Below are 27,090 nucleotides of genomic sequence, written 5' to 3' on the forward strand. Positions count from 1 at the left end.
AAAAATAGCTCACCATTTTCCAAGGAATGGTATCGACGAGATCGTTTGATAAAGCAGACAAAAATGACTGCATTTTGCTATTCACATCGATAAATAATAATAATAATAATATCCCTCCATATTCTGTCGTGTTTATTCGTCACTCGGGTACACAGGAGCCCGTCTTGGCTGACTTTGGGCGAGAGGCACAATCGCAGGGCAGGCGATTATGAACGTTAATTTGCGCAAATGTATGATTTCAGAATTGTGGGAGCCCGTTGAAATTAATCTGCACTCGAGAAAGAGGTCTTAGTTTGCCGACCCCCCGACGTCAATGACGTACAGATGTGGCCGACCGCAAAAGGCCCTTCAGAGGCTGTTTTGTGAGGCAGCAGCTGTCTGGCGCGGGCTGTTTGCACAGGAAGCGTTGATAGAACGTCGCCGTGGCGACCGCCATGTTGTCATCGAGCCCGGCCAGAAAACATGGCGTGCACCAACCGCAGTGTTTGTGTGCGTGTGTGTGCGTGTGTAAGGATAGGAAGGAAGAGGACGGCCTTCCACTGTTATCTTCTGCTGTGCAGGAACCCAAAAATCAGAAAAGTATTTTTGTTTCTATTCGATGGTCCCAGTGCTTCTCAACAACGTCCGACAGAATATATAAAAGTATCATGTATATATATTTGATTTTCTGGCATTCATTGCTTTGTTTTTGTGCATTCTTTTGTCGTTATTTAAAAGGATGTCGAGAAAGAAACTTTATATTTGCACTCATTTATCTGTCACTTTGATTTTGTGTGTTAAAAGCTTGTGTATAAGGTGGGGTGAGTGGGGGGGGGGAACTCTAAATCTAATAAAAAAAAGAAAACTGAAATCAAAATGAATTGAATGAAGAGGCAAAGCCTAATGTCAAATAAATAAATTGTATATTGCTTACTGTATTCAATCAATCTGTAGCATTCAGAGATTTTTTTTGTTGTTGTTTATATGCTGTTGGCATGGATACGAGAAAACAACCATGAATCGGCCCCCTGTTGGACTGTGAGGGGGCCAGAGACAAAACAAAATATACAGTATGACGTATCATAATCTGTTTTGAGACTGACTAAAGAGGCTTGCCGCGTCCAATTAATACAGCGAGCTCTGCTTTTGTGTATTTCTGCGTGCCGGCGAGTTTGTAACGATGAGTCACGCGACGCGTGGCGGGTACCGTTTACGTCAGTGTAAATAATATCTTTTACCTGTTGTCATGTGTTGCTGAAAGACGGGAAGAAATAAAAAAAAAAAAAAAAAAAAAAAGAGCCTGTGCCATGCTCCGGATGGGAGCACGGAACCTCATGAGCGCCGTTTCCTTTTTCGTTGATTTTTCAGGACCAGCAACTGCTTCACGTCCTGTGAAGAACAAAACAATGCACGTCTCACAACTTCAGTGTTGATATTAAACTTCGAAAGCCGTCAACGCCAGAGAAATAAACATGTTCATGTTTAATTACTGTTAAAGCCCAAGTGTCATCCCTATAAACATTCTAAAATAGATATTGTAATGAAAAATACATGTAACATTATTCACTTCAATGTCTATACAAAAAGAGGAAAATGAGCGGAGAGCACATCATCCAATCGAGGTTCAAGTGGTCGCGAGATCGGCTGCATCTTCTGTCCGTGACATCACGCTGGGACGTTCGCCATTGAAAACGCGATGCGGCGCCTACTATGGGAGACGGACACGCCCCTTCCGACACGGAAGCTCGTTTTGAGGAAGAGAACGCAACCGAGTGAAGTGACCGGGGCAATATTACCCTATCGTTTCGAGCCATATTTAGATGATATGCGGATCACGGCCAAACCGCCTGATGATGATGCTCCCAATGTTATGTTTTTAATGTTATGTGATATATTATACTATATATAAATATATATGTATATTTAAAAATACAGAATTAGCTTATCGTGCACTGCGTTGTCTGTTCTTTCATCCTGGATCAGGCTGTGCCAAGGTGAAATTTTAAAATGACACACCATCTCATCCCCCACTTTCTACTTTAGCTTCAGACCAGACCTTTCCCACTCGGAAAAGAGAAAATCTCGTCCAGTTTAACTACGTTTTCTTGGATTATTCACGTACTCCGACAGTCATTGCAGCTTAAAACAACAGTATTTCTTTTTTAACTTTCTCCATTAATATATTAAAGTAAACCAAAGCAGCATGTCTAGCTCGTCTTTGGCTCTACGTTGCCCAGACTGTGTTGCTAACTAAAGCAGCGGTGGTGGACGGTGTCGTTATAAAAACACATTGACGGGCTGCGTAAGTACTGTAACAGTTGTAATTATGAGTGTACTTCTTAAAGAGCGGAAATGGGGGGCGGGTGTAAAGTAAACTAGGAAAAGTTCCGTGTGCTGCCTAAAAGAAACCAGTGGCTTCTTCTTTTTTACAGTACGTATGTGAATTGTGCCAATGGATGTAACAACCAGTCATCCCACACTCATTAAATCACATTGCAAAATGCCACAAACTGAATAGCTGGATGTTATACTTTCAATTTGCATTGGATTACTATTTTTTTTTTTTTTGGCGCGCAACGCAGAATATCTGCGAAGACACTGCATCAGCGGTGCACAATTGCGCATGCACGCAGTTTAGAGGGAACATTGGCTGTTTTTTTTTTTTTGGTTGTTTTGGCACGCCATCCTGCGATCGACCGGTCTTAGTCGACGCATTGAGTTTGTATAAATGCTCGTCGAGAAGAGGAGATAGTTGACGATGTCTGGATAGGTTACCGACGCCCACATTTGTGTGCTCCATTTCTGTTTCTCCAAAGCACATGGGTCGATACTGTCGATCAAAGCGCACTTCTTGTCGTAACGGTTTGTTGAAACAACATCTAATGAGCCCCGATAACTTTCCAAAGTCATGCATCACTTTTAACAGTCGTACAAACATTTGTGTAACTGGCCTGTATGCAAAAGCCATAGAATGAACGACGCGTCAGTAGAGTGAACCCATCCAACATGGCCGCGTGCCCCGGAAGTCGTCACGTGGTCGAAAACAGTCTATTGCGGACACGCATCGGACGTGACCTCATGGACGGCTTTCAAAAGCAATTTTCTTCTTGTCTGTGTGAAGAATGCAACATTGCGAGTGTCGCCGATGATCAAATTGATTTTTTTTTTTTTTTTGGGCAGGATTGAGGTGAAAGCAGACAGATGTGCTCATACTTTTCCTGGAGGATGAGTCATCTTCATGTCATTCTTGTGTTTGTGACCAAAGAAGGAGCGGAGAGGGAGCATGTCCGCTTCACTTTCTTTTTCTTTTTTTTTGTTTCAAAGACTAGAAAAGGTTGGAATGTTGCGCTTTGCTGATATTGCAGACTGCCTCGCAATAAACGAGTTCAGTAAAGTGTACAGCAAATGAATCCTTAATGTTTTAGAGAAAAGGGGAAGTATTTTTTGGACAGCACTTTTCCCATCATTAGTTTTTTTAGTATTTGCTTTGTACGATTTCATTGTTTCAAAATAAACTTGAGTGAATGTGGTGGAAAGGCAGGCAGTTGGCAAGAGGGTTACAAGCCCCTCCAAACACGCCCGTCATCCCATTCAAAAAATACAAATAAATGCAGAAGTGCTTTGACTATTGAGTTTCATTAATTTCGTGACCGTGCTTGTATTTTAAACTGAAGAAGGACAATTAATCAATTTTAGGCCACTTTGCACTTCCCCAGACTATTTTCGTTAGGTTTTTTTTTTTTACAAGACAAACTTCACTCAATGGTATATATTAAAAATGCCTGTCTGCTACATAATTAGCAACCAGAAAATATGAGCACAAAACACGACTATACCTGAGGGGTTTGTCCTTCTTTTTGTTCTGCAAACTAGCTTGATGGCCGCTTCGCGCCACCAAATCTCCTCGCAAGGAAACCAATGTCAATTGATGGGGTCGCTGATGGGGACACCGCCATCTGGAGGTCGGAGGTCTGAAGTGCACTCGTGGCTCCGATTTTCTTTTTTTTTTTGCTCATCAATTCTCGAGACTTGTTTTCAGTTTCTCGAACGCCCTCTAATAATAATAATAATGATAATAAATAATACCGATGAAAATAGTAATTAATAATAATAAAATGCACACATTCATGGGATCAAAAATTTTACAGTTTCAAGATTCTCACAATTACTATTGATTCAAAACGGAATATGAAAAAAATGTAATTTAGTAGACACGTGTCAAATGTGAGATTTCACATATTGTGCATATTTTATAGTCAGCAAACTTTTAGGGGAAAGAACAGTATGTAAGTATTTTTAAAAAATATATAACATTTCACTTGTTTTACGCTTTAGGGAAATTTTACATAAACGTTTTTTGGAATTGACTGATGATTTTTACGTCATTATTTCCTTCTATTTTACAACCTCATCAACAACAGCAGTGTCAACAGCAAAAAAAAAAAAAAAATGGCTGGAACGACAATTTTTAAGTTGTTCTGCACTGGAATTGCCTGGTGGTGATTTTAATGTCATTATTCCTTTTATAAATTAATTAATTTATTTGTTCAATTTACAACCTCACTTATGAATTCCCCCTCCCCCCCCCCCGACTTACAGCAGAACAATAGCTACAACAACAGCTGACTCCAAGAGGACAGTTTATAAGCTATTTTTGCTCTGCATTCTAACGAGATTGCGTTCATTTGAACTCCATACATTCATTTGATGAGCCTTCACTCAAATCCAATTGTGCAAATTCATCTTCATGAAACTTCCCGACTTGATTTCTCCGCTCGTGTCGTTCGTCCAGGCTTCTAACCCTTCTTGGTTGAGATCATTGTTTGTGAGCGCTTACAGGGGTTTGGCTGGCGTCCCGCACTCACCCCCACGCCCACCCATCAACACCCCCCCCCCATCCGCTTTTTTTTTTTTTTTTCTCCCTCTGGATTTCGCGGTGCCTTTAAAGAGGAGGCGTGTACATTTCACTCCGCGGCCATCGAACCAGCAAACAGGACGCGCGCAAACTCATTCTTTAAGAAGGTGAGTCCACTTATGTGATATTTATGAAAAAAAAAAAAAAAAAAAGAATCACAACCTCGCCTTAATCTTTAGTAGGCGTTTAACATTTATTATACATTCATCTGCTCCTTATCAGTCATCGTTTACATTTCTTAATTGCTGATGCATAATTACTGTAATACATAAATATGACAGAGTTGGAACTATACTACAAATGGGATTTATTGCCTCTTCCAGGGCGTCAATTAGCAATACATTTTTGCACTCTCAAATAAAAAAATAAATAATAGCATACAGTTATTCACTGGAATATATATTCACGTACTTATGAAGAGTTCAGACGCAAAAGCAGATATATCCATTTTTGTTGTTTCTGTAGATTTTATATATTATATAAATCAAAAAATCTATAAACGTAAAATATAATATAATAAATATATATAATATATAAATTTATTAATTTATATCATACATAAATCAAAGAATCTACAGAAACAACAAAAATGGATATATCTGCTTTTGTGTCTGAACTTTCCATATATACAGGGTGTACACTTTAAATAATATTTATAAATTCTTGTACATGCTAAAAATTATTCAAATGATAATAAATATCATGTTTACAATTATTTAAAGTGTTTCTACAATATATATATATATAAATATATATATATGGGTGGAGGACACCACTGAGGATTTATTGAGGAATTTATCAATATTTTTTTGTATGGTAGATTCCTTAGTAAAACAATAAATAAAAAGTTGTTTGGTTCATGTTTGACTGTGTTCCATAAAATGATATCTTTTGAGCAAACATCCAAAAAGGTGTTGTGCAATAATGAGGGATACAGACATTACAATTGTATTATCGCACGATAAAATTCTGCTTTGTTTCGTTTCTGGGAATTTCTGAAAATGTTCCAAATGTTCCATATTTATTTTATTTGGGAAGGGTGAATAAATAAGATGCATTCTTGTGTCATATTTGACAAGAAAATGTGTAGTAGTAGAACTCCCGCCAGGTAAGTCATTTAACTCCTTGCATTTTATTTTTATGTATTTGGTTTATTTTGTGAATGTGCCAAAATAAAACTATGAATCAAAATAAAAGATAAATTTATATGCTGTACTATTTATCTAAAATATATTGAGAAACTACTATGCACATTTTAGGTCCAGTAATTCATCATCTTGTACGTCAGTGGCAATTTTGCATTAGGGTGAAAGTTGGGCAATGCCCCAGTACATCCAGCAGGCGGCACTGTGCTGAAAAAAACAAAACATTTTTAAATTCTTATTTGGTCGTAATTCAATGGCAAACTGAATGTGTTTGTGTACATTATGACATATTAGTTTTATTTTTGGAATGTACTTCTTCTTGCACCCCGTCTTTCCGCCCTTGGACCGGTTTTGATGGATTCCGGTGGACTCTAACTTGTATTACAATTGTTGTGGAATAGGTATAAGATAGCACATTAAAAAAAAAACAAAAAATGGAAAGGGAGAGTTCTGTATCGTGTTGTCATATCACGTGTCGTCTTCCTGCTCAGCGAAGAGACTTTTTAAAAGCGCGACCAAACCAAACGTGTGACGTCACCATCGCCGCCGCTTCCTCTCCGGGATGACGTCATTTCCCTTCTCTGACCCATCACGCGCCTGTCAGGCATTCTGGGAAAAAAATTAAATAAAATAAAACATTCTGCTCCTGAATAAAAGAAGCTTTATTTTGACAAATGTGGATATAAAGTCAGCTTAAAAGCAGCAGCAAACCAAAACAACTTCTCTCGGATCATTTTAATTATAATTAACTTTAATTTCCTAAAAACAAGACAAAGAATGATGTTTCCCAAACATTCCCAAAAAGAAAAGTTTAAATTTAATAAAATCTGTTCCCGTTTTTGGAAAAGATGAAGATGTTTGTTTTGCATTTGGTTGCCTGACAGCAGTCGTTCTCAAAGTACGCCGTTACATTTGCAGTATTTATGGAATTTTGGCAAGTATAATATATCTGCTTGATTAACTTTATGAATATGTTGTACTTGAGCAATTTTCCATTTTAATGTAAGAAAAGAGGGGGCACGTTTACTCCGTTACATTTACTCGAGTAACTTTCTGGATAAATTCTGCATTTACGAATTCCCGCGCAACATACTTCCTCCCATACGTATGATTACTTGTTGCGTACTGGTGCCAAGAACTATGCTAAAGTGAATTGAGGATCTTTATGTAGCACTTTCCTGGTATCTTATGACAACTGCAGCGTACGTAGTGGGGGAACACGGGCCAGTAAACTCATTGGTTTTTAAATAAGCCTCCTCATCTCACTCCAACTTAGTTCCTCAGTAGCAAGATGCTACAAAACGGCAGCAAAGAGCTATTTTTTTCTGAATGAAGCTCCTCCATTCACTTCCACACAGCCCCTTGGCACCAACATGCTACAAAACCGCAGCAAAGAGCTATTTTTGTCTGACTGAAGCTCCTCCATTCACTCCCGCAAAGTCCCTTGGCACCAACATCCTACAATCAGCAGCAAAGAGCTATTTTTGTCTGCATGAAGCTCCTCCATTCACTTCCACAAAGTCCATTGGCAACAACATGCTACAATCAGCAGCAAAGATCTATTTTTGTGTGAATGAAGCTCCTCCATTCACTTCCACACAGTCCCTTGGCACCAACGTGCTACAAAACAACAGCAAAGAGCTATTTTTGTCTGAATGACGCTCCTCCATTCACTTCAACTTAGTCCATCGGCAGCAAGATGCTACAAAACGGCGGCCTAGAGCTATTTTTGTCTGAATGAAGCTCTTCCATTCATTTCCACAAAGTCCCTTGGCACCAACGTGCTACAAAACAACAGCAAAGAGCTATTTTTGTCTGAACGAAGCTCCTTCATTCACTTCAATTTAGTTCCTCAGCAGCAAGATGCTACAAAACGGCAGCCAAGAGCTATTTTTGTCTGAATGAAGCTCCTCCATTCACTTCCACAAAGTTCCTTGGCACCAACATGCTACAAAACAGCAGCAAAGAGCTATTTTTGTCTGAATGAAGCTCCTCCATTCACTCCCACAAAGTTCCTTGGCACCAACCGCGATAGTAAATCTACCGAGCTTTTCCGCCCGAGGGCAACCCTCGCGACGATGGGGTGCCGTGACGGAAACTGGCGTGACCCCCCCCCCCCCCCACGCCTGTACGGCTTCTTTAAGCGCGTGAACGTGGAACGAAATAACATCAACATGTGTTGGCAAGCCTCAAGTTGGCTGTCGCACAAGCAGAGGGGACTAAATTAGAGCTCAAGTGGCGTTAGCCGCGTGCGCGTTGACAGATTGTTGCCCCGGTGACCTTCAGCGGGCCGCACACCGTGTCCCGCATTCGTGACCTTTACTTCACACGGCTGTGTTTGTGTTGGTGAGTCATCGCCGCCGTGCCAGCGATAATGCGGCGGGGGGGGGTCCGGCGTAACTCGATTTAGCGGATGCGGACTCGCAATCTGCTCGAGGGGAGTAATCTTGACCGCGGGCCAAATTGCCACTTCTGCGTCGTCTACCCGAAGGTTTAAAAACATTCACGGCAGGTTAATGGAGACTCTAAATTGCCCGTAGGTGCAAATGTGAGTGCGAACGGTTGTTTGTGTGTGCCCTGCGATTGGCCGGCGACCAGTTGTGGGCGTACCCCCAAGAAGGCTGGGATGGGCTCCGACAATTCCCGCGACCCTTGTGAGGATAAACTGTACAAAAAAAAAATGGATGGATATCCGGTAATTCCCAGCCTACAGAGCACAGAGTTTAACGCTAGTGCGGCACTAGCAAGCTAGCTTATAACCAGGTGCACTAACGCTAGAACCGCGCTCACGCTAGCGCCGCATCACCGCAATTACCGCAGGGTTGAACGCGTGAAAGAAGTCGCGGGGCTCGTGGGCCGGAAATTATGGTATATGGGGCATTTTGTATTATGAAAAGGAATTCATTGATCAGTAGAAAACTGACTAATCTGGACGAATAACCCTTAAGATATTTGTTTATAATTTTAGTGAAACTTTCTTACGCTTAACGCAGCATGAAAAAGTCAATTTTAAAAAAGTTTTTAGGCTAGTTGATCAGAAATCAAAGTTTTGATGAGGATTCACCGATGGTGTAGCGGAACACACGCCTGCCTTTGGTGCGAGCAGCGTGGGGTCGATTCCCGCTCAGTGACGAAGTCGATATCTGACCTGCGACTGACTGCCGACCAGTTCAGGGTGCACGAAGCTAGCTGCGATAGGCTCTGGCTTTCCCGCGACCCTTGTGAGGATAAGCACCTGGGATAATGACGTGATGAGTTTTGATAATGTTGTCTTTGGTGATATATCAAATGCGTGAGAAAGTAAACCCGCCCTGCAGGAACATTTACATAAATAAATATTTTTAATTTGACTCACTTTCCCGCAGTCATTAGTTTGGTATTTCATTTAATCCACATTAAAAAAAAATATTAAAAGAAAGCAGATGTGAGCACACCATACCTAAAAAGGACAAAAATAAGAGAGATGGCTTCTGATAAGCAATCCAAACATCTATTAAAAAGTTCTAAAATTTATGGGCACTGCTTAAAAACAAATTTGAAGCGTAACTGGTTGTTGTGTTATGAAAAGGGACAAACTATTTTATGTTCTGGGAACTCAAAAATGATTAAATCCAGATGATTTCAAAACACACACGCACGCAGCATTGATTTATGTAAATAGCAAAATTAATTATAACGTAAGCTCTTTTGGATGACAGTCAATATAAAATAATACATTTTTTAAAAAAAACCTACAAAATAAAAATAAAATAAAAAATAAATCTAATATAACTATATAATAAATAATGAGAAAAAAAATAACCGTGTTGTAAAGCATGGAAATAAAATCTCATGATTAAAAGAAATGAAATAAAATTGTACACAAATATTTTAAAAGTACCAGTAAAATACATTATATTTCTAATGGAAAATAGAAATTTCAAATAAACCAATGCAATACAAAGAAAATGAAAGGTAGAGGTGCCTACCAATCACAGGCCTTTCGGTCATTTTCCAAGGTACCAAAAATCAAAAATAAAAATACTGTCATACACACACACACACGATCGTAGGTAAGCGAATGATGGAAAAAAAGAACCGATTGATGGGAAGATCAAACATCTCGGCGACGACCAATCACAGAGTGCTTGTGACCTCGATTCGCGCGCCCGCCGCCCTCGCTCATCTGTCGGCCTTTTGGTTTGCCAGAAGGGGGGGAAAAAAAAAAAGTTTACAACCCCCAAAATAAACTAAAAAGTCAGCGCCGTGAGTCATCAGGATGAGTTGCGATATTGTCGGCCTCCCGCTCGCCAGAGACAAAACATTTGGATGATGGCGGTGGGGGGGGGGGGGGGGGGGGTCAAGGGGGGCTTTGGGAGTATCTGTTGTCCATCATTCAAAACCTCCTTTTTTGAATCCTATTTTTAACCCGCCGATCGGACGGCAGCCGAATCCAATCTCCGTCTCCTTCATCTAACCTCTCATTTCTCCGAAGCCTAAAAAGGAGGTAAAGGTTGGATTTGGCGGGTGCGCGGGGGCGTACGGTATATATGCGCGGCCCCCCCGAAACTGAAGAACATGTGACCCCCGCAAACTCTCGCTGCCGCCGCCACACCTACGATTGCTCCTCAAAACAAGAAACATGGCTTTCTACAAGCACTCAGGTATGAAATTATCGTCGGCATAATTTTCTTAAAAGATGACGTGTGAGGTAAAGACCCTCCATATTTGAAATATTTCAACCATAGCCATAGAAAATAGTTATATAATACTGTACGATATTGCGCATCATTTGGAAATGTCGGGCGAGCCGTGCCACTTGCAACGCTATGCTAGCTATGAAATCACGATATGAGCAGTATAATTATAGTTTTATTAATCTTCCATAGCCGGAATGATGGTATAAAGTATTACAATATATAACATCAACCCTGTGCATAATTTTACACAATGGATGCCGGAATCCAAACTAGTAATACCGCTATAATGTTATGATAAGTACGGTACCGCGAAGGGAAACAAACAATAATTCAAACAATGTAAAACGGCATAAACAATAACCGAGAAGGACGCGCATTGTACGTCGTGGATAATTTGCGCGCGCTGACAAGCAAGTATTCGCACTATGCTGTTTTGTGGGCGTCACCCGTCGCGCTTTCGCGTAGCGGCCGGATCTCTTCGTTACGGTACTCGCGGATGCTGAGAGACGGGCATTCGAACCATCGCTCGTGTGCATCAGCGGCATTCGCTTGGATTGCAGAGCACAATTTCAATTACGGTAGTCAAAAACTGCCGGCAGTAAAATGTTTGGTTTTGAGATGACGGAAGCAGTTCTTGCTGCGGTGTTCGAAGGTTAAGGTTTGACTTGATAAGATTGTAATATAATAATAATTAGTAGTGTTAATTTCAATAAAATTTGTCCATTTTAATTAAGATTTCATTTTGTCCCAGTTGAGCTGCAAAAAGTTATCTGCTAGTTTGTATTTCTAACTCAATGTCTACAATAGATTTTAAAAGAAGTGGACCTAATACAGAGCCTTGAGATACACCGCAATTTGTCCATTAAAAGGTATTTTTTCAAAAATCTGTTTTGCTGAAATAGAATAGAACCGCACTAAAAACTGTATCTGGCATTCTCACAAATGGCAACTGGACCAAGTATCGAGAGAAAATACTGAAGGTCGTTCTTTTTTTATTAATGTAATAGTGTTGATGCTGAGAGACAGGCAGTCACAATGATGCTATTTCTGTTTACAACTGTGTAAATAAATGCTGAGACTATTGATGGCTTCCCACTCCTGGGATAAGTACACACCAGATGGTTTCTAATACCGGAGTACCGCTGTGAATGCACCAAAATATTTAAGTTTAGATGCTGAGAGAAAACATGTACGCTGAGGAGAATATGGTTGACCTTTATAGTGGCCGTACGAATTCTTTATGGTAGTATTCAGAAGTATTTAGTATTTATTTATTGTAAGTATTCACATCAGTGCAATTGTTTTTTTGCATTTTTTTTTTTTTTTTACAAATGCTGAGAGATGAGCATGATTCTTTCAAAAAGTATTTTTGTGAGTAAATAACAAGGCAAACATTTATACTGATAATTAATGTTAGTTAAAACTGTATTGTCAGGGTGCCTTACAAAAATATTAAAAATACATTTAAAAAAATATATTCTAATTTTGAATGAACACTCGGGCCTACTGCGCAGCTGTATTTTGTTAATCATCACTTCGGTACTCTAATTTAATTTTTATTTAGAATGCAAATCTTTATTTTAAATGAACTTTTCAAACATCTATTGAGGTTATTGAGTATTATACTATATATATATTTTTTTTTTCCCTCTGCATGGTTAATGTTAAAACTGTATTATGAGGGTGGCTTACAAAAATATTAAATATACAGTTTTAAAAAAATCATCTAATTTAGAATGAACACTCGGGCCTACTGCGCAACTGTATTTTGTTGATCATCACTGTGGTACTCAAATTTTTATTTATAATGCTAATCTTTCTTTTAAATGAACTTTTCAAACATTTATTGAGGTTATTTGGTATTATATATATATATATATATATATATTTTTTTTTTCCCTCTGCATGGTTAATGTTAAAACTGTATTGTCAGAGTGTCTTGCAAGAATATTAAATATACATTAAAAAATAATCTAATTTTGAATGAACACTCAGGCCTACTGCACAACTGTATTTGTTGATCATCACTCTGGTTTTCTAATTTAATTTTTATTTATAATGCTAATCTTTATCTTAAATGAACTTTTCAAACATTTATTTGGGTTATTTTGTATTATATATGTATTTTTAATTCTCCTTTGTCTAATTTTTGAATGAACACATCTACAACGCAACTATTTTGTTGATCGTCACTGTGGTACTTTTGGAATTTTTAGAGGTGACACCTGGTGTGGAAACACTGAGAACCACACGCGTTGATTTCTTTCTCGCGAGCGTGATATTTCACGTCCTAAAACCGGCGACTTATCTGACACGAGTCGAGTCCCCTCGACATATTTTGTGATGTAATATCAAACTCCGACAAGCGCGTTCCAAAGGACTCGGATCGAGGGATGAGTGGATCGGTCACGGTGACCTTTCCAGTCAAATATTTAGAAGTCGGATGAGCTTAACGTTTCTCGTAGACAAAAAAAAAAAAAAAAAAAAAGTGTCAGCTCCCCCGCGTGGAACATTCCCCGGTCTATTGCCATAACTCAAGAACACAGCGAGGTACACGTAATACCTTCATTTACTGATGTGGCAGCAAACCAACATTCCATTTGGGTGAAACTTGGACCGCTCGCCTGGCAATCGTCGGTCGCACGAAACGGTTCACTTCAAAACAAAAAGGAACTTTAATAAAGAAAAATACCATTTGGTACATACATATGCCGCAGCTGTGTAAAAGCCCCAAGTGCCCACATTGAAACCCACATTCAAACACCAGATATTTACAAAGAAAGATGGAACACAGAGTTTAATGGTATTGCGGTGCTAAAGCTAGCGCTAACGCTAGCACTAACTCTAACAGGGCCGGTTAAAATAAAACTTATCGGTAAATATCACTGAGACACGCCAGTAACAAAGCAGCAACACGCTAATGCAGCGCTAACACTAGCAGGCTCGGTAAAAGTCACTTCCTTGACACATATATTCCACCGGTCTCATTCTTACCTCTACTGCTCGAGTGCCCCCATTGCGGCCGTTAGAAAAAAAAAAAATCCACAAATTAGCCGCATCACTGCATAAACCGCAGGGTTGAAAGCGTGTGAAAAAAGTTGGGGATTGTAGGCCGGAAATTACGGTACATTGCATACACCAATGACATTTCAAATGTAGTACAGTGACATAACATTTATTTTTTTTAAGAGAAGAGGGATAAAATTACTTTCATTAAGACTAACCTTGAGCCCAAAATGTTGGTCAGTGAGGAGAAATGAATATGAAATGCATCCATTTTTCTCTTTTTTGCCAACTTTTTTTTCTCTCCCGCGCAATGTTGAGTGTAAAAACATCAAAACAAGACAAGTGGAATCTGCGCATGGTTCAAAATGAAATCAATAAATGGCATCTTAACTCGAAAAGCACATTGAAACACGAGATATGTACAAAGAAAGACGGTACACAGAAAGTGTTTAATGCTAGCGCCGCGTTACCGCTATTGCGAACATGGCCAGTTAAAATAAAACTTACTGGTAAAAATCACTAAGACACGCCAGTAACAGAGCAGCAACATGGTAGCATAGCGCTGACAGGGCCGGTCGGGGGGAAAAAAAAAAAAAAAAACATACCGGTAAAAGTCACTTCCTCGCCACATATATTCCACTGGTCTCATTTTTCCCTCTTCTGCTCGAGTGCCCCCTCGCAGCCGTTAGCAAAAATGCACAAATCAGCCGCATCGCTGCATAAAGCGCAGGGTTGAAAGCGTGTGGAAAAAGTCGCGGCTTGTAGGCCAGAAATTACAGTACTACCATGCACATACTTTACACACAAAGGTACATACATGTACATGTACTGCGTTTGAACACATACGAGACATCCCGAGAGCAGACACAAACACAAATAATAACAACAAAAAAAACACTGAAACGCAAAAACACACCAGCGCACATACCCAAACAAAAACATATATATATATATATATATATATATATATATATATGCGCAAACATGAAAACACAGAAAGACAACACACAAAACCACACACAAACCCACACATGATGTAAACACATACACACCAACACATCATCACACATGCAAACACACACAGAAGGCCCAACATTGCGCTAATGTGACTCACGGCCTAAAGTGACCGCGGCCAAATAATCCTAACCCCCCGGACCCCGGACCCCCCTCCCCTGCTTGGCTCATCGCAGACGCATAGCGGCAGTGGCGGGGAGTCAGCTGTCGCGCTGGGGGAACCGAGATGAAAGCCAAAATAGCGGACTCGCCCCCCCCAGTGGACGCACAATAGCCAGAGGAGGCTTAGTGGGCCCCAAATAGAAGCTCGAGTTTAGAAAAGGTGCCGCGGCGATTTGTTACGCGACGACGGTGACGGATGATCCGGGGTCCGTGACTCCGTCTTCCAGTCGCCCGCTTTATCCCCCCCCCCCCCCCGCCCCCCGGACGCAGCTGCACATTGGTAGCATTCAGGCAAACGGGCATTAACGCAATCGCGTGCATGCACAACAACACAGATATGGCACGCGCACAAATACACACAAACGTGCGCGTTGACAGATACACACTAACGCAACTAGACAAACACAAGTAGTCCGACACCCTCGCACGAGCACAGACGCACACATGAAGACAGATATAGACAAGGATGGGGAAAAAAAAAAAAAAAAAAAACACAAACAGAAGCACACAGACACGCAATAACACACCCGTACACAATCTGAAAAACCGCCCGTTGTCATTGCTCCAAAATATTTGCACGCGTTGCCATGCTTACCGAGCCCAAATGTTACGACCTCTGACCCTCGGCGCATAGCTCAAACCGCAGCGGTTCAACGCTAAATTCTCCGGGGTTATCAATCACTCTCCAGATTTGACGGGCCGCATTCCTGTGACGGAAATAAGTTTGGGCAATACGGTCGAATCTGACTCAAGCCTGTCAATCAACCTACCGGAGTTCCCGGACTACGGAGCGCACCTCATTATAAGCCTCGGAATACAGAAAGAGTTTAACGCTAGCGTCCCTAGCGTTAAACTCTGTGTACCGAGGCTAGAGAACCACTGATATTAAAAAAAAAAAAAAGACTGGATGGCTCATTGGCCACCGAAACTGAAGTCGCCGTCCGCCATCTTGATACTCCCAAAACAACCATGCCGACCTGTGCGTCAAAACATTCCACAGGAAACTTAGAAAGATTTACTTTGATACTGTTAAAGTTTGTTAAAGCTTAATTCACTTGAACAAAGTTTTACTTATGGTTGTTGTTGTTCACTGTTGACTCTCTGCTTCACCTTTATAGGCCGTCGGTTTTTCGTGAAAAAGCAATGTCCATATTTTCCCAAACTTCATCAGTGGATAAGCAAGAAAATGCATTTTCTGAGAATTTCTTTTGGATGAATTTCATACTACAGAACTCTGCAAATTGAATTAGATTTTTCAAACGCGAGGAAACAAGTTAAAATTTTCTGTCTGAAATGGGATGTCGCAGAGACAACGAATGAACAACGCGGTTAGCATGTATTTTCTCATTGAGAGTCATTATTTCCAAAAATATATTGAACTGACTTAACATTTAATGTTTTTATGACAAAAAATGCTTAGTTTTTAACCATGTTATGTTGTTAGTGCTTCACAGCATATTTTGGGAAAATCTAACATGTCACGGAAATCGGGCCCTAGCTAATATGCAAGGTTTCTTGCTAGTCAACGGTGTTCTATGTCTTTCCTATGCAGTTCGCCTTTTTTGGCTTACCAAATCGAATTAAAAATCCTTCATGTTACCAGAACTGAAAAAAATGGTAGCTCACACCATCAGTTTTAATTCTACATGCCAAACTTTGAGGAAAACCCCCGCCATAATCCAACCTGCTAGCAGTGTCCTCCAAACGTTTTGGGAGTACCAAGATGGCGGCCAACCACCTTCAACCAATTGACACGCGGCTAGATGTGTATGCGCTATCAAGTCTTTTTTTTAGATCAGTGCTTATTATTATGTGCGCTAAGGCTAGCATTAGTGCGGCGCTAGCGTTAAACTCTGTGTAGTGAGGCTTATAACCAAGTGCACTAACACTAGCGCCGCATCACCGCATAGGTCGCAGGGTTGAAAGCGCGTGAAAAAAGTCGTGGCTTGTAGGCCAGAAATTACGGTCATATGCTTGCTTTTTTTTTTTTTTTTTTTTTTTAAAGTGAAAAGAAAACACAAACAAGCACAGAGAGAACACAGGAAAAGCCAGAGCCAAGATTTGAACCGCAAATCTCAAAAGCGAGTCAGAGACGTGCTAACCGCGAACACACCGTGGTGCCCTCATTTATGCGAATGGCCAGTTTTTCTATAATGAAGTCCCGCAATAGAACATTCGGAACTAAGACTCACTTCCCTCAGAGCCAGTTGAACGTTGACATTGTGAAGAACTTCAGGTTCTGGTGTGGGTTTTTTTCCGGGCAGTTCCCAAGAGCTACTCGACCTCCACCATGACGGACCGCTTCGACTGCTTCTACTGCCGCGACAACCTGCACGGCAAGAAGTACGTGAAGAAGGACGACAAGCACGTGTGCACCAAGTGCTTCGACAAAGTCTGCGCCAACACCTGCGCTGAGTGCAGGCGACCCATCGGCGCCGATGCCAAGGTGAGGACCGATCGGTGGGATTTCTTTTCCTTTTTTTATGTTAATTTATTCGCTGAGTTAGGAGTTTTTGAGTCAGAGTCAAAAGTAGAGCGAGGAGCGTTTTTGTTTGTTTTTTTTGGCGGGAGGGTCCATGTGAAGATTTTGGTGTTTTGTCCGGTGATCGTTTTTCTGTAATTTTTTTTTTTTTGGGGGGGGGGGGGTGTGATTATCAGCATTGTTTTTTTTTTATAATTTATATAACTTTATATTTTACTATTTACTTTTTTTTTTTACTGTGTGAGTGAGTTTTTGGGTCCCATTACTTTTTTTAGGTGAATTTGGGAAGTTTTTGCGTGGAGTTTAAGTTTTGTGAGAGGATCTTTTTCTAAATTTTTATTTTTTTGTAGGCGGGATGAGAATGAGCATTTTATTGTAAATTATAAAGTGTTTGCCACATTATACACGGTACATACACATAATGTATGTTTACAGCACTGGGAAAGCATAAGAAGATATTAATAACCTCATGACAAAGCGGACGATTCATTTAAGAGTTATAAAGATGAAATGATTCAGAAAGTCAATGTTCCTTTTGTGCTCAAAAGTGCAAGTATCATTTCAAAGTCATATCCTGCATCACGAGGCAGTGCTTCAAAGTAACCACGGAAACAAGCCGAAGCAAATGTAATTTAATTACTTTTTTCTGTCAGTAACGCGTTGACTAAAATTACAACAATTTTTGTAATTTAATTACAAATAATTACCGTAATTTCCGGCCTACAAGCCGCAACTTTTTTCCACACGCTTTAAACGCTGCGGGTTATGCGGCGATGTGGTTAATTTGTGCATTTTTTGCAAGGCGGCACTCGAGTGGAAAAGGTAAGAATGAGACTGGTGGAATATATGTGCCGGGAAAGTGACTTTTACCGGCCCTGTTAGCGCTGTGCTAGCGTCTCGCTGCTGTGTTACTGGCACGTCTCAGTGATATTTACCGGTAAGTTTTATTTTAACCGGCCCTGTTAGCATTAGTGCTAGCTTTAGCGCGGCGCTAGCGTTAGCACTAGCGTAAAACTCTTTCTGTGTATCGTCTTTCTTTGTAAATATCTCGTGCTTCAATGTGGGCGCTTGCGGCTTTTACACAGCTGCGGCGTATGTACCAAACAGTATTTCCTTTACATATGTACTCGGTGAGGCTTGTAACCAGGTGCGCTCTGTAGGCCTGGAATTACGGTAGCTACACTGTGAGAAAGGCAGAGGTAAAAGTAAAAAACTAATACTCCAGTGGAGTACAGATACAAAAGTACTTTTCCTTATTCGGCACCACTGCGCCACTTTATCGCATGAAATGAAAAATGTGCCCGACTAACACTAATCGGCGCTCTCACCCGTTCTGGCCCTCTTATTGGACCGTGTGCAGGAGCTGCACCACAAGAACCGCTACTGGCACGAGGACTGCTTCCGCTGCGCCAAGTGCTACAAGCCGCTGGCCAGCGAGCCCTTCTGCGCCCGCGACGACGGCAAGATCATGTGCGGCAAGTGCAGCTCCCGCGAGGACGGCAACCGCTGCCAGGGCTGCTACAAGGTGGTCATGCCAGGTGGGCGCTACACAACCAATCAGTCGTCCAGCTAGTTGAATTTTTTTTTATTTGAAAAAAAAAAAAAGTGTATTTTTGACGATTGCAATTGGATAATCAGTCGGCCGGCCGATTAACGGGTCAGACCGTAGAAAGACAAAAACAAATCCAGGATTAAATGTTTTGAGGCTACAAGTTAAATACAACTGAATTGCACTTGGGCCGTGATTATTTTGCGTACCACTAGAGGGAGCCTGCTTACGATTACGTGTGCATGTTTAGGCGACAAGAACGTGGAGTACAAGAAGAAGCTGTGGCACGAGGATTGCTTCAAATGCTTCGAGTGTAACCAGCCAATCCGCACGCAGAGCTTCGTGGCCAAAGGTGACGACATCTTCTGCACCACCTGCCATGAAAAGAAGTCTGCCAAGAACTGCTTCCACTGCAAGGAGGTACACCAGTTACTGAATTTTCCACTGGTTGTTGTGAGGTTGTTTCAAAATTCCTTGACACCAAGATGCCAGGAGATGGCACCAAAGCACAATTTTTCGTTTTAAATAAAGCTTACTTACTTACTCACAGTTCTGAGGTCCTGGGTTAGATCCCGGCCCCGCCTGCGTGGGTTTCCTCCCACATCCGGACACTCTTAAAATTGCCCCTCGGTGTGATTGTGGGTGTGGCTGTTTGTCCCCGTGTGCCTCGCGATTGGCTGGGAACCAGTTCAGGGTGTACCCCGTCCTCCTGCCCGTTGACAGCCGGGATAGGCTCCAGCGCTCCCACAAACGTTGTGAGGATAAGCGGCTAAGAAAATGGATGTATGTATGTTTTAATGCTCCTTTAACGCCATCTCACGATATTCGACATAGCGGTTGACAGTTGCTGTCTTTTTCACTGCTTTCCAGAAGCAAGATCACTTTTATCGTTATGATGAAGGTGTTTAGCCCCCCCCCCCCCTTCCGAAAACCCGGCAAGGGAGACCCATCTTACAAGTTCGACATGGAACTCAACTCATACTATCTGCTCGTCACATAGAACACGACGCACTAACTGCAGTAGTTACATTTTGTTGCACTTTGTAAGGCTGGGAAGCGCCGGCGTCCCTCAACTCTGGTCAGGATTTCTAAATTCCGACGTCCGTGAAAATCCATCACGCCCCGCACCGTCCACCTCACGCCGTTTTTGCTCAACTCATTCATACACAATGAAATCAGTTTTTGCAATTGGCAACGCCACAGTCAGAGCAATACGTTTAGTTTGTAGATGTAGAATCAGCACCTCCAAATCCGAGACCGTGGTCCTCGGTCAGAAAAGGGTGGCGTGCCGTCGCCGGGTCGGGGGATGAGATCCTGCCCCAAGTGGAGGAGTTCAAGTATCTTGTGGTCTTGTTCACGAGCGCGGGAAGAACGGAGCCGGAGATCGACAGACGGGTCGGTGCACCGTCTGCAGTGATGCGGACTTTGTGGTAAAGAGGGAGCTAAATCGAAAGGCGAAGCTCTCAATTTACCAGTCGATCAACGTTCCGATCCTCACCCATGGGCACGAGCTCTGGGTCGTGACTGAAAGAACAAGATCCTGGATACGAAATGACTTTCCTCCGCACGGTGTCCGGACTCTCCCTTAGAGAACGGGTGAGAAGCTCGGTCATCCGGGAGAGGCTCAGTGTCGAGCCGCTGCTCCTCCAGATGAGGTGGCTGGGGCATATGATCCGGACGCTTCCCTGGTGAGGTGTTCCTGGGACGTCCCACCGGAAAGAGACCCCAGGGACGACCAAGGACACGCTGGAGAGACTACGTCTCTCGGCTGGCTTGGGAACGCATCGGGATCCCTCCGGAAGAGCTGGAAGAAGTGGCTGGGGAAAGGGAAGTCTGGGTATCCCTGATGAAGCTACTTCCCCCGCGACCCGACCCGGAGAAGCGGTAGAAAAGGGATGGATGGATGGAGATATGTGAATAAATATAGATGGGATTGGGCCCCAAGGAGGCGTGGTTGGGTTCTGGAATAGCGATCAGACGTTAGCTCGTTGTATGATTGCAAACTCGTCCTTCCTCCACCAGCCCATCACCTCCGGTGGGATCACCTACCAGGAGCAGCCCTGGCACAAGGAGTGTTTCGTGTGCAAAACCTGCCGCAAGCCCCTGAGCAACACTCGCTTCACCGCCCATGAGAACGACTACTACTGCACCGCTTGCTACCGGAGCGACGTGGCCAAGAAGTGCCACAGCTGCAAGAACCCCATCACAGGTCAGCTCCTGTTTGGAAAATCAATAATTTCACATAAACGATAGCTTTAATTCCATCGGATATTGTTGGGATACCATTTCTCCATATCAAGAGCGTAAACCCATGTCCGTGTCATCTGAAAACAACCCTGGGACCGGTGTTCAGACTCGGGATTCATCATCCTCGATTTATTAACTAACATAACTGTAGCAATGACGAAAAAAACATGTACCTAAGGTTTAGCAGAAGTTCAAACGGTCTTTAGCAGGTTCCGGTCCAGTCTCCTCCGCCTCCAACGTGGTCGCTCGCAGTCGGTGTCATCACATCCATTGTCGGCGTTGGGGCCAAAATGGCTTCCCTTCCTTCACTTAAGCTCCTGCCACTGATCTAAATAAAAAAAAAAAAAAGACGATAGCGCGCATACACATCTGGCGGTATGTCAATTGCGTGAAGCCACTTGGCACTCCCAAAACGCTTGGAAGACATGGTTTACAGGTTGGATTATGGCGGGCTTTTTCCTCAAAATTTGGCATGTAGAATTAAAACTGGTCGTGCGAGCTTGACATTTTTTCAGTTCTGGTAACATGAAGGATTTTTAATTCAATAAAAAGACAAAAATGGCAAAGTGCAAAGGAAACACATATAACACAGTGACTAGCAAGAAACCTTGCATATTACCTGGGGTCTGATTTCCGTGACATGAAGCACTATCATTATAACATAGCAAAAAAACTAGGCATTTTTTTTGTCATAAAAACATTACGTTTTAAGTCAATCAGTTTGGTAGATTTTTGGAAATAAGGACTCGCAATGGGAAAATACATGCGAACCGCGTTGTTCATTTGTGGTCTCTGCGACGTCCCATTTCAGGAAGAAAATTTAAACTTGTTTCCTCGCGTTTGAAAATCAAATTCAATTTGCAGGGTTCTGTATTATGAAATTCATCAAAAAATTTCACAGAAAAAATGCATTTTCCTACTTATCCACCGATGAAGTTTGGGAAAATATTAACATCACTTTTTCGCAAAAAAAAAAAACGTTGCCCTATAAAAGGGAACCACAGTGAACAACAACAACCATAAACAAAACTTTCTTCAAGTGAATTTAGCTCATCAGAAAAAAAAAAAAAACATTTACAAACTAAGTTTAAGAGTGTCAAAGTAAATCTTTCCAACTTACCTGTGGAATGTTTTCCTCACAGCCACGAAACTGGCGATTAAGGCGCAGGTCGGCATGGTTGTTTTGGGAGTATCAAGATGGCGGATGGCGACTCCAATGAGCCATTCATTCCGTCTTTTTTTTTTTTTTTTTTTGGCTCCTGCAAGCAAACGCATCCTGGACAAAATCCTACACTGACCCGCAGTCTTTTACAGCCACTGTAGAATGTTCTTTGAGCAACAGAACCAGCGAGCAATTATTCATTCTGTCATTTCATTCTTTAGACGCGTGACACAGCGTTATTTTATACTTAGCAGTAGCAAAATCCTTTTCTGCAATAAAGAGGAAAAATGAATCGCTTATGCCGGGCCGCGTCGGCGTTTCCCAGCAGGGTTCGGCCGCGGCACCAACGTGGTGAACTACGAGGGCTTCTCCTGGCACGAGAACTGCTTCACCTGCAAGAAATGCTGCCATTCCCTGGCCAACAAGCGCTTCGTCATGACCGGGGAAAACGCCTACTGCCTCCTCTGCGCTAAGGTGTGAGGGGCGGTTTGCGAAAGCACAATTCCGCCCCGAAAGAGAAATCAAATGGAAACATCACCGAAAGGAGCCGAATCAAGATCAATTAGGGGTGTCATTTCTGTTCATCCGCGGAAGATTCAGTTATAAAAATACTCGATAGCTGCAGCCATATTTGACAGCATGAAAAAAAAAAAGAAAAACATTTGAACGCGCAAAGTCTTGCTTGAATATTTCCTATGCACGTACTAACACGCAGAGAGCATTTTATATCAAGATAGGTGCTGATTTCAATAGGAGACATTCAGTATGATTTACATTAATACAAGCTTTCATGAATGCTTTTTTTTGTTTGTTTGTTTTTGGAATGTGGTGATTTCAAATTATAGCACTTGAAGCTGAACTATAAACGAGCCATGTATCGCAAGACTTTTGAAGTGACGCTAAAAAGGAAAACGCATAATGAATAAAGATGGTGGCAATCTCAAGTCTAGTTTTGTGAGACTTTATTAACAGTTGACATCATCTCGGAACACTTCATTCTATTTACATCACAAATGTTATTTGCGGGCGGGGGCGGGGCGACGTCAGATGGGAACATTTCTTATTCACAAAGGACTTGATTGTCAGAGGCCGAGGTAAAGACACGCTTGTTGTTTTTTTTTAAATCACATTTTTAGTACACGGTAACATTAAAAAACTAGACCTCCGTCTAAGGCACGGCGCTAACTAGTAACGTCATAGTATCTGTATACAAAGCTATTTGTGCATTTATTCCATATCCTTGGTATTTATCTGAAGGGCCGTGTACAATTTTTGTCCTTAGCAATTGGACAACTTCGCCATGCTAGTATCGCGTGTGTGCGCATTTCACATGAATACGAGTTGGGCCTTGTAGTGTTACTAGTGCATCACAGGTTTACTTGTTCAATCGTGCACTAATGGCCACTTTACTAGTGAGACATTCAAGACAGTTCTTCTAGTATGATGAGCTATCTTACTGTAGGACAAAAAAATAATAATAATTGTACAGGCACCTTCAGCGAGCCGTCAAAGATACGAAAAAAGAAAATAGATCGAAGGCTTTCAAGCGGACAGCGGTGGCAGCCTGCCTCCAGCAGATGGTGCCCTTGAGCGCCTGCCCCGGAAGCGTCACAGGTCACGCAGCGTGACCCCGTCGGGCTAACTGACGCGTTCAACGCAGCGGGTTGAAGTCCAACTGGTGACAAAATGAACGCGTGAATGAGAAAGTCTCACATTCTTAAAGCCCACTCAGGTCCTCACTCACGTTTAGTTGGCGAGAGGGTTCGAACGCCAACAAACAACAAGGCAGGAAATGGATGCCTCCGCCCAATAAGAAATTACAATTTGAACTGGGGGTGGGGGAAAAAAAAAAAAAAACAGCTGAAGGCTCAAATTTGTCAGGGGGTCGCTTTCGAGGTCGGTACTCGGCTCTCGTCGTGGCTTCGTTGGCCTAACACTGATTTCACATACACTTAAATATATGCACAACCGCATTTTAACATATAAACAGACACGTTATAGCAAATAAAAACGGTTCAATTATAGTTTTTTTTCCTCCTTTTGAATGTAGCAGTAGCGTGTGAAGAGAAAAAAACCCACCAGAATATGAGATGTCGCGACTTAATTAAAAGATGGGAGGTTTCATAATTTTTTTTTTTTGGGAGGGGGGGGTTCCTGAAAGGGCGAGACTGATGCAAACTACAACAAACTCTTCTGTAAACACAAGCTCCATATACAAATATACAAAAAAAAAATTCAAATAGACCTAATAAGCCTCAAACAGCAACATGCGGAAACTTAAGCATGCCTGTTGTGCCCTCTGGTGGCCAGAAAAAAAAAAGATTGGAAAGCAGGGCAGCCTTTTCTTTATACATGGAAAACATATTCCATATCCTTGATACCCAGACTACGTAGACTCATGTACTAGTTTTCAGATATCAAAGACTGCATTTTTGTCTCACTGGCGACATGTATTTATCCTAGAAGTGACGACAAAGAACGTACTAGAGCATGGACTTAAAACTGGATCTCTAGGAAAAGGAATAGATGCTCTACCGGCTTTACCAAATGTCGCACAGCAGGAAACGGAAGGACCACATGGAAGCAGCGAGGGCATACCAAAGTTGGGTTGTGAGAAAAAAACAAACAGGTAAGGCCATAAAATGTTGACGCTGCGAAAGGACAGCAGTCACTCAAGTAAATTCAAAGAGCCAGTCGCCAAAATCCCCGAGAGACACGAAATGTGGACATTTTTAACGTTGGCGCGCGCGCCCGAGAAGCTCCTACGAGAGGAACGTGTCCAAATAACGAAGAAGCCAAAAATTATAACGGCGCACCGCTGACAAAGACTAAAAAAAGAAGGGTCTGGAAAAAAAAAAAAAACTCCGACAACAGATAGAAAACAAAAAAAGGGAGTAGAAGTAGTAGACCTGACGTGTGAAGAAGGAACATGCGGAATTTCCCTGACGCTTTCGTCATCTTGTAGATGAGACACTTAAGCACTTGGGGCGAGGGGGGTGTGTGTGGGGAGGAGGGGGGGGTTTTCGTTTCACCTGGGACTCCTCCTCCTCCTCCCTCCTGGAATTAAATGCAAGCGAAATCTCAGAAAGTCGAAGAGTGCAACAGCGGAGAGGCTTCTCGGCGCCGGCCGGCCGGCCCGGTGCAGCGTCAAATCTCTGCGGAGATGTGGAGACAGAAAAGCACCGTTAAAACTTCTTTGCGCGGGACAATCCACGATGACGTCGCGTGTGTACTTCTGTGTGGGAAAAGGTGAAAAGTCGAATCTGACTTTTCAGCTTCGCATGTTGCAGGTTAGTGCGTAGGAGGAAAGGCGTTCAAGTCTTTGGAAGAATGCGGGCTAGCCCAGATTTGGAGGGGAACACCAACATTTCAAGGTCCATATTTGGGCCATTTAGATCTCCAGGGAGAGACTCTCTAACGTTGACAAACCGTAGTATAAAAGTCCATGTCAGTTTAATTAAAAATAAATAAAAAATAAAAAAAAAATGGTTGCGACAAATGCCCCTGTGACAGTTACTTTCTTTGTGCCAATTTCGTGTCTGCTTTGTGCAGCTTTGCCTCACCCGCTTGTGAGAGCACAAACGTTTGTTGTCTGTCGTCAGCGCTGCCTCAGGACCGGAAAGAGAAGGCGGCGATCTTCGCTAGTGATGTAGATAAGATCAAGAAGTTTGGAAAACCTGATTTCAGGCCTTTCGGCAGAAAAACGTCGGGAACGCCTGGATAATTTATATTCATATTTCTCATATTTACGGAGACAAAACAAGAGATAATACTGCATCAGAAGTACTCCACAAAGATAGCGATGCACCTTTTTTGACAAACGAGTGAGAAAATGCCCATTATAACAACAGATGGGCACTAAACATCACTTTTACCTTTATTGAAGATTTATTGTTAAGGGTAATCTGTCATTTTAAAGTTTTCTAAGTTACTTCATGGATCCAATCATGTTTCTTGTCTTTATCAATGTTTTAAAACTTTCTTTGATCTCATGGTGGCTTCCTGAAGAGTCGTACTCCATTTATAATCAAATCCAAAAAAAAAAAAAAACACTTAAAAACACTTTGCAAGAATGCACGGGGTGACGCTCAGCGTGACTCACTTCGTGAGAGGTGCTGCACCTCATAACGTACTTCAGTTCATCTGACAAAAATATGGCGTTAAGAGGGAAGAGGCACGTCAGGGTAATGGACAAAAATGGCCGACGCTTGCGTGACGTAACAGGTGAGAACACGTTCTGAAGCGCGACACGGAAAGGCATTCAAAGTTTTGCATGGGATGCTTTGTGTGGGGCCTCGTTTCCAGGAAACGAGTGGTTGAGTCACGCGGGTAGGCGGATGACTTTGGTCGGCACCGTTTTTATGTTTTTGAAAACTGATAGGAAGTTCTTAACTGAAAAATATGAAAAAAAAAAAATAAAAACGCGTAGGAAAACCAAATTGCCAAAGTCATCGAGATGCCTTAAACTTTGTCATGGCAAGTGTAGCCTAAAAAAAAAAAATAATAATAAGCACAGCAGTACCATTTTTAAATGAGTCTAGACTAGCATTGTTTTGGTGGCTGATGCTATTTCATCTATTTGCATGTTATCTAAACTAGGAAGGCTCCAACTGGGTTTGCTCTAGCTCGGATTAACGACATGGACGTGTTCTTTTGACGCCGAAATGCCCCGTGCTCGGTCGTCTCCTGATCAATAGATTCACATACTTCAAATTGAAACCCGATGATTGTTTGGTTTTGAGTTTGTCCC

General features: G+C 42.0%; 2 protein-coding genes across 19 annotated transcripts in view; one reads left to right on the top strand and one right to left on the bottom strand.

Annotated features, from left to right (window-relative positions):
* The first annotated feature begins 4,870 nt into the window (after positions 1 to 4,870).
* Positions 4,871 to 23,289, top strand: fhl1a (four and a half LIM domains 1a). 3 transcript variants are annotated; one of them, XM_061835743.1, is made up of 6 exons: positions 4,871 to 5,001; positions 17,165 to 17,346; positions 18,743 to 18,920; positions 19,182 to 19,351; positions 20,954 to 21,140; positions 22,666 to 23,289. In XM_061835743.1, the coding sequence occupies exons 2-6, from the start codon at positions 17,191 to 17,193 to the stop codon at positions 22,818 to 22,820; spliced, it is 846 nt and encodes a 281-aa protein (XP_061691727.1). In that variant the 5' UTR covers positions 4,871 to 5,001; positions 17,165 to 17,190; the 3' UTR covers positions 22,821 to 23,289. The 3 variants fall into 3 exon arrangements, with proteins under 3 accessions (XP_061691727.1, XP_061691726.1, XP_061691724.1); XM_061835742.1 differs by lacking the exon at positions 4,871 to 5,001 and adding an exon at positions 10,529 to 10,682 and having other exon boundaries at positions 22,669 to 23,289; XM_061835740.1 differs by lacking the exon at positions 4,871 to 5,001 and adding an exon at positions 10,530 to 10,682.
* map7d3 (MAP7 domain containing 3) overlaps positions 23,286 to 27,090 on the bottom strand; it is a 31,912-nt gene continuing 28,107 nt past the window's right edge. For all 16 annotated transcript variants that reach the window (XM_061835728.1, XM_061835727.1, XM_061835724.1 and 13 more), the window contains one exon: positions 23,286 to 25,495. In XM_061835728.1, coding sequence (XP_061691712.1) covers positions 25,488 to 25,495 — 8 coding nt within the window. In that variant the 3' untranslated portion in view covers positions 23,286 to 25,487. The remainder of the gene's footprint in view (positions 25,496 to 27,090) is intronic.

Source organism: Syngnathoides biaculeatus, chromosome 11 (assembly GCF_019802595.1).
Source record: "Syngnathoides biaculeatus isolate LvHL_M chromosome 11, ASM1980259v1, whole genome shotgun sequence".
Classification (NCBI taxonomy): Eukaryota; Metazoa; Chordata; class Actinopteri; order Syngnathiformes; family Syngnathidae; genus Syngnathoides; species Syngnathoides biaculeatus.

Coding starts and splice junctions, on each gene's coding strand:
- fhl1a (XM_061835740.1), top strand. CDS start 10,661: ATGGCTTTCTACAAGCACTCAG. Junction 10,683..17,164: donor GGCTTTCTACAAGCACTCAG/GTATGAAATTAT, acceptor TTTTCCGGGCAG/TTCCCAAGAGCTACTCGACC. Junction 17,347..18,742: donor CCATCGGCGCCGATGCCAAG/GTGAGGACCGAT, acceptor GACCGTGTGCAG/GAGCTGCACCACAAGAACCG.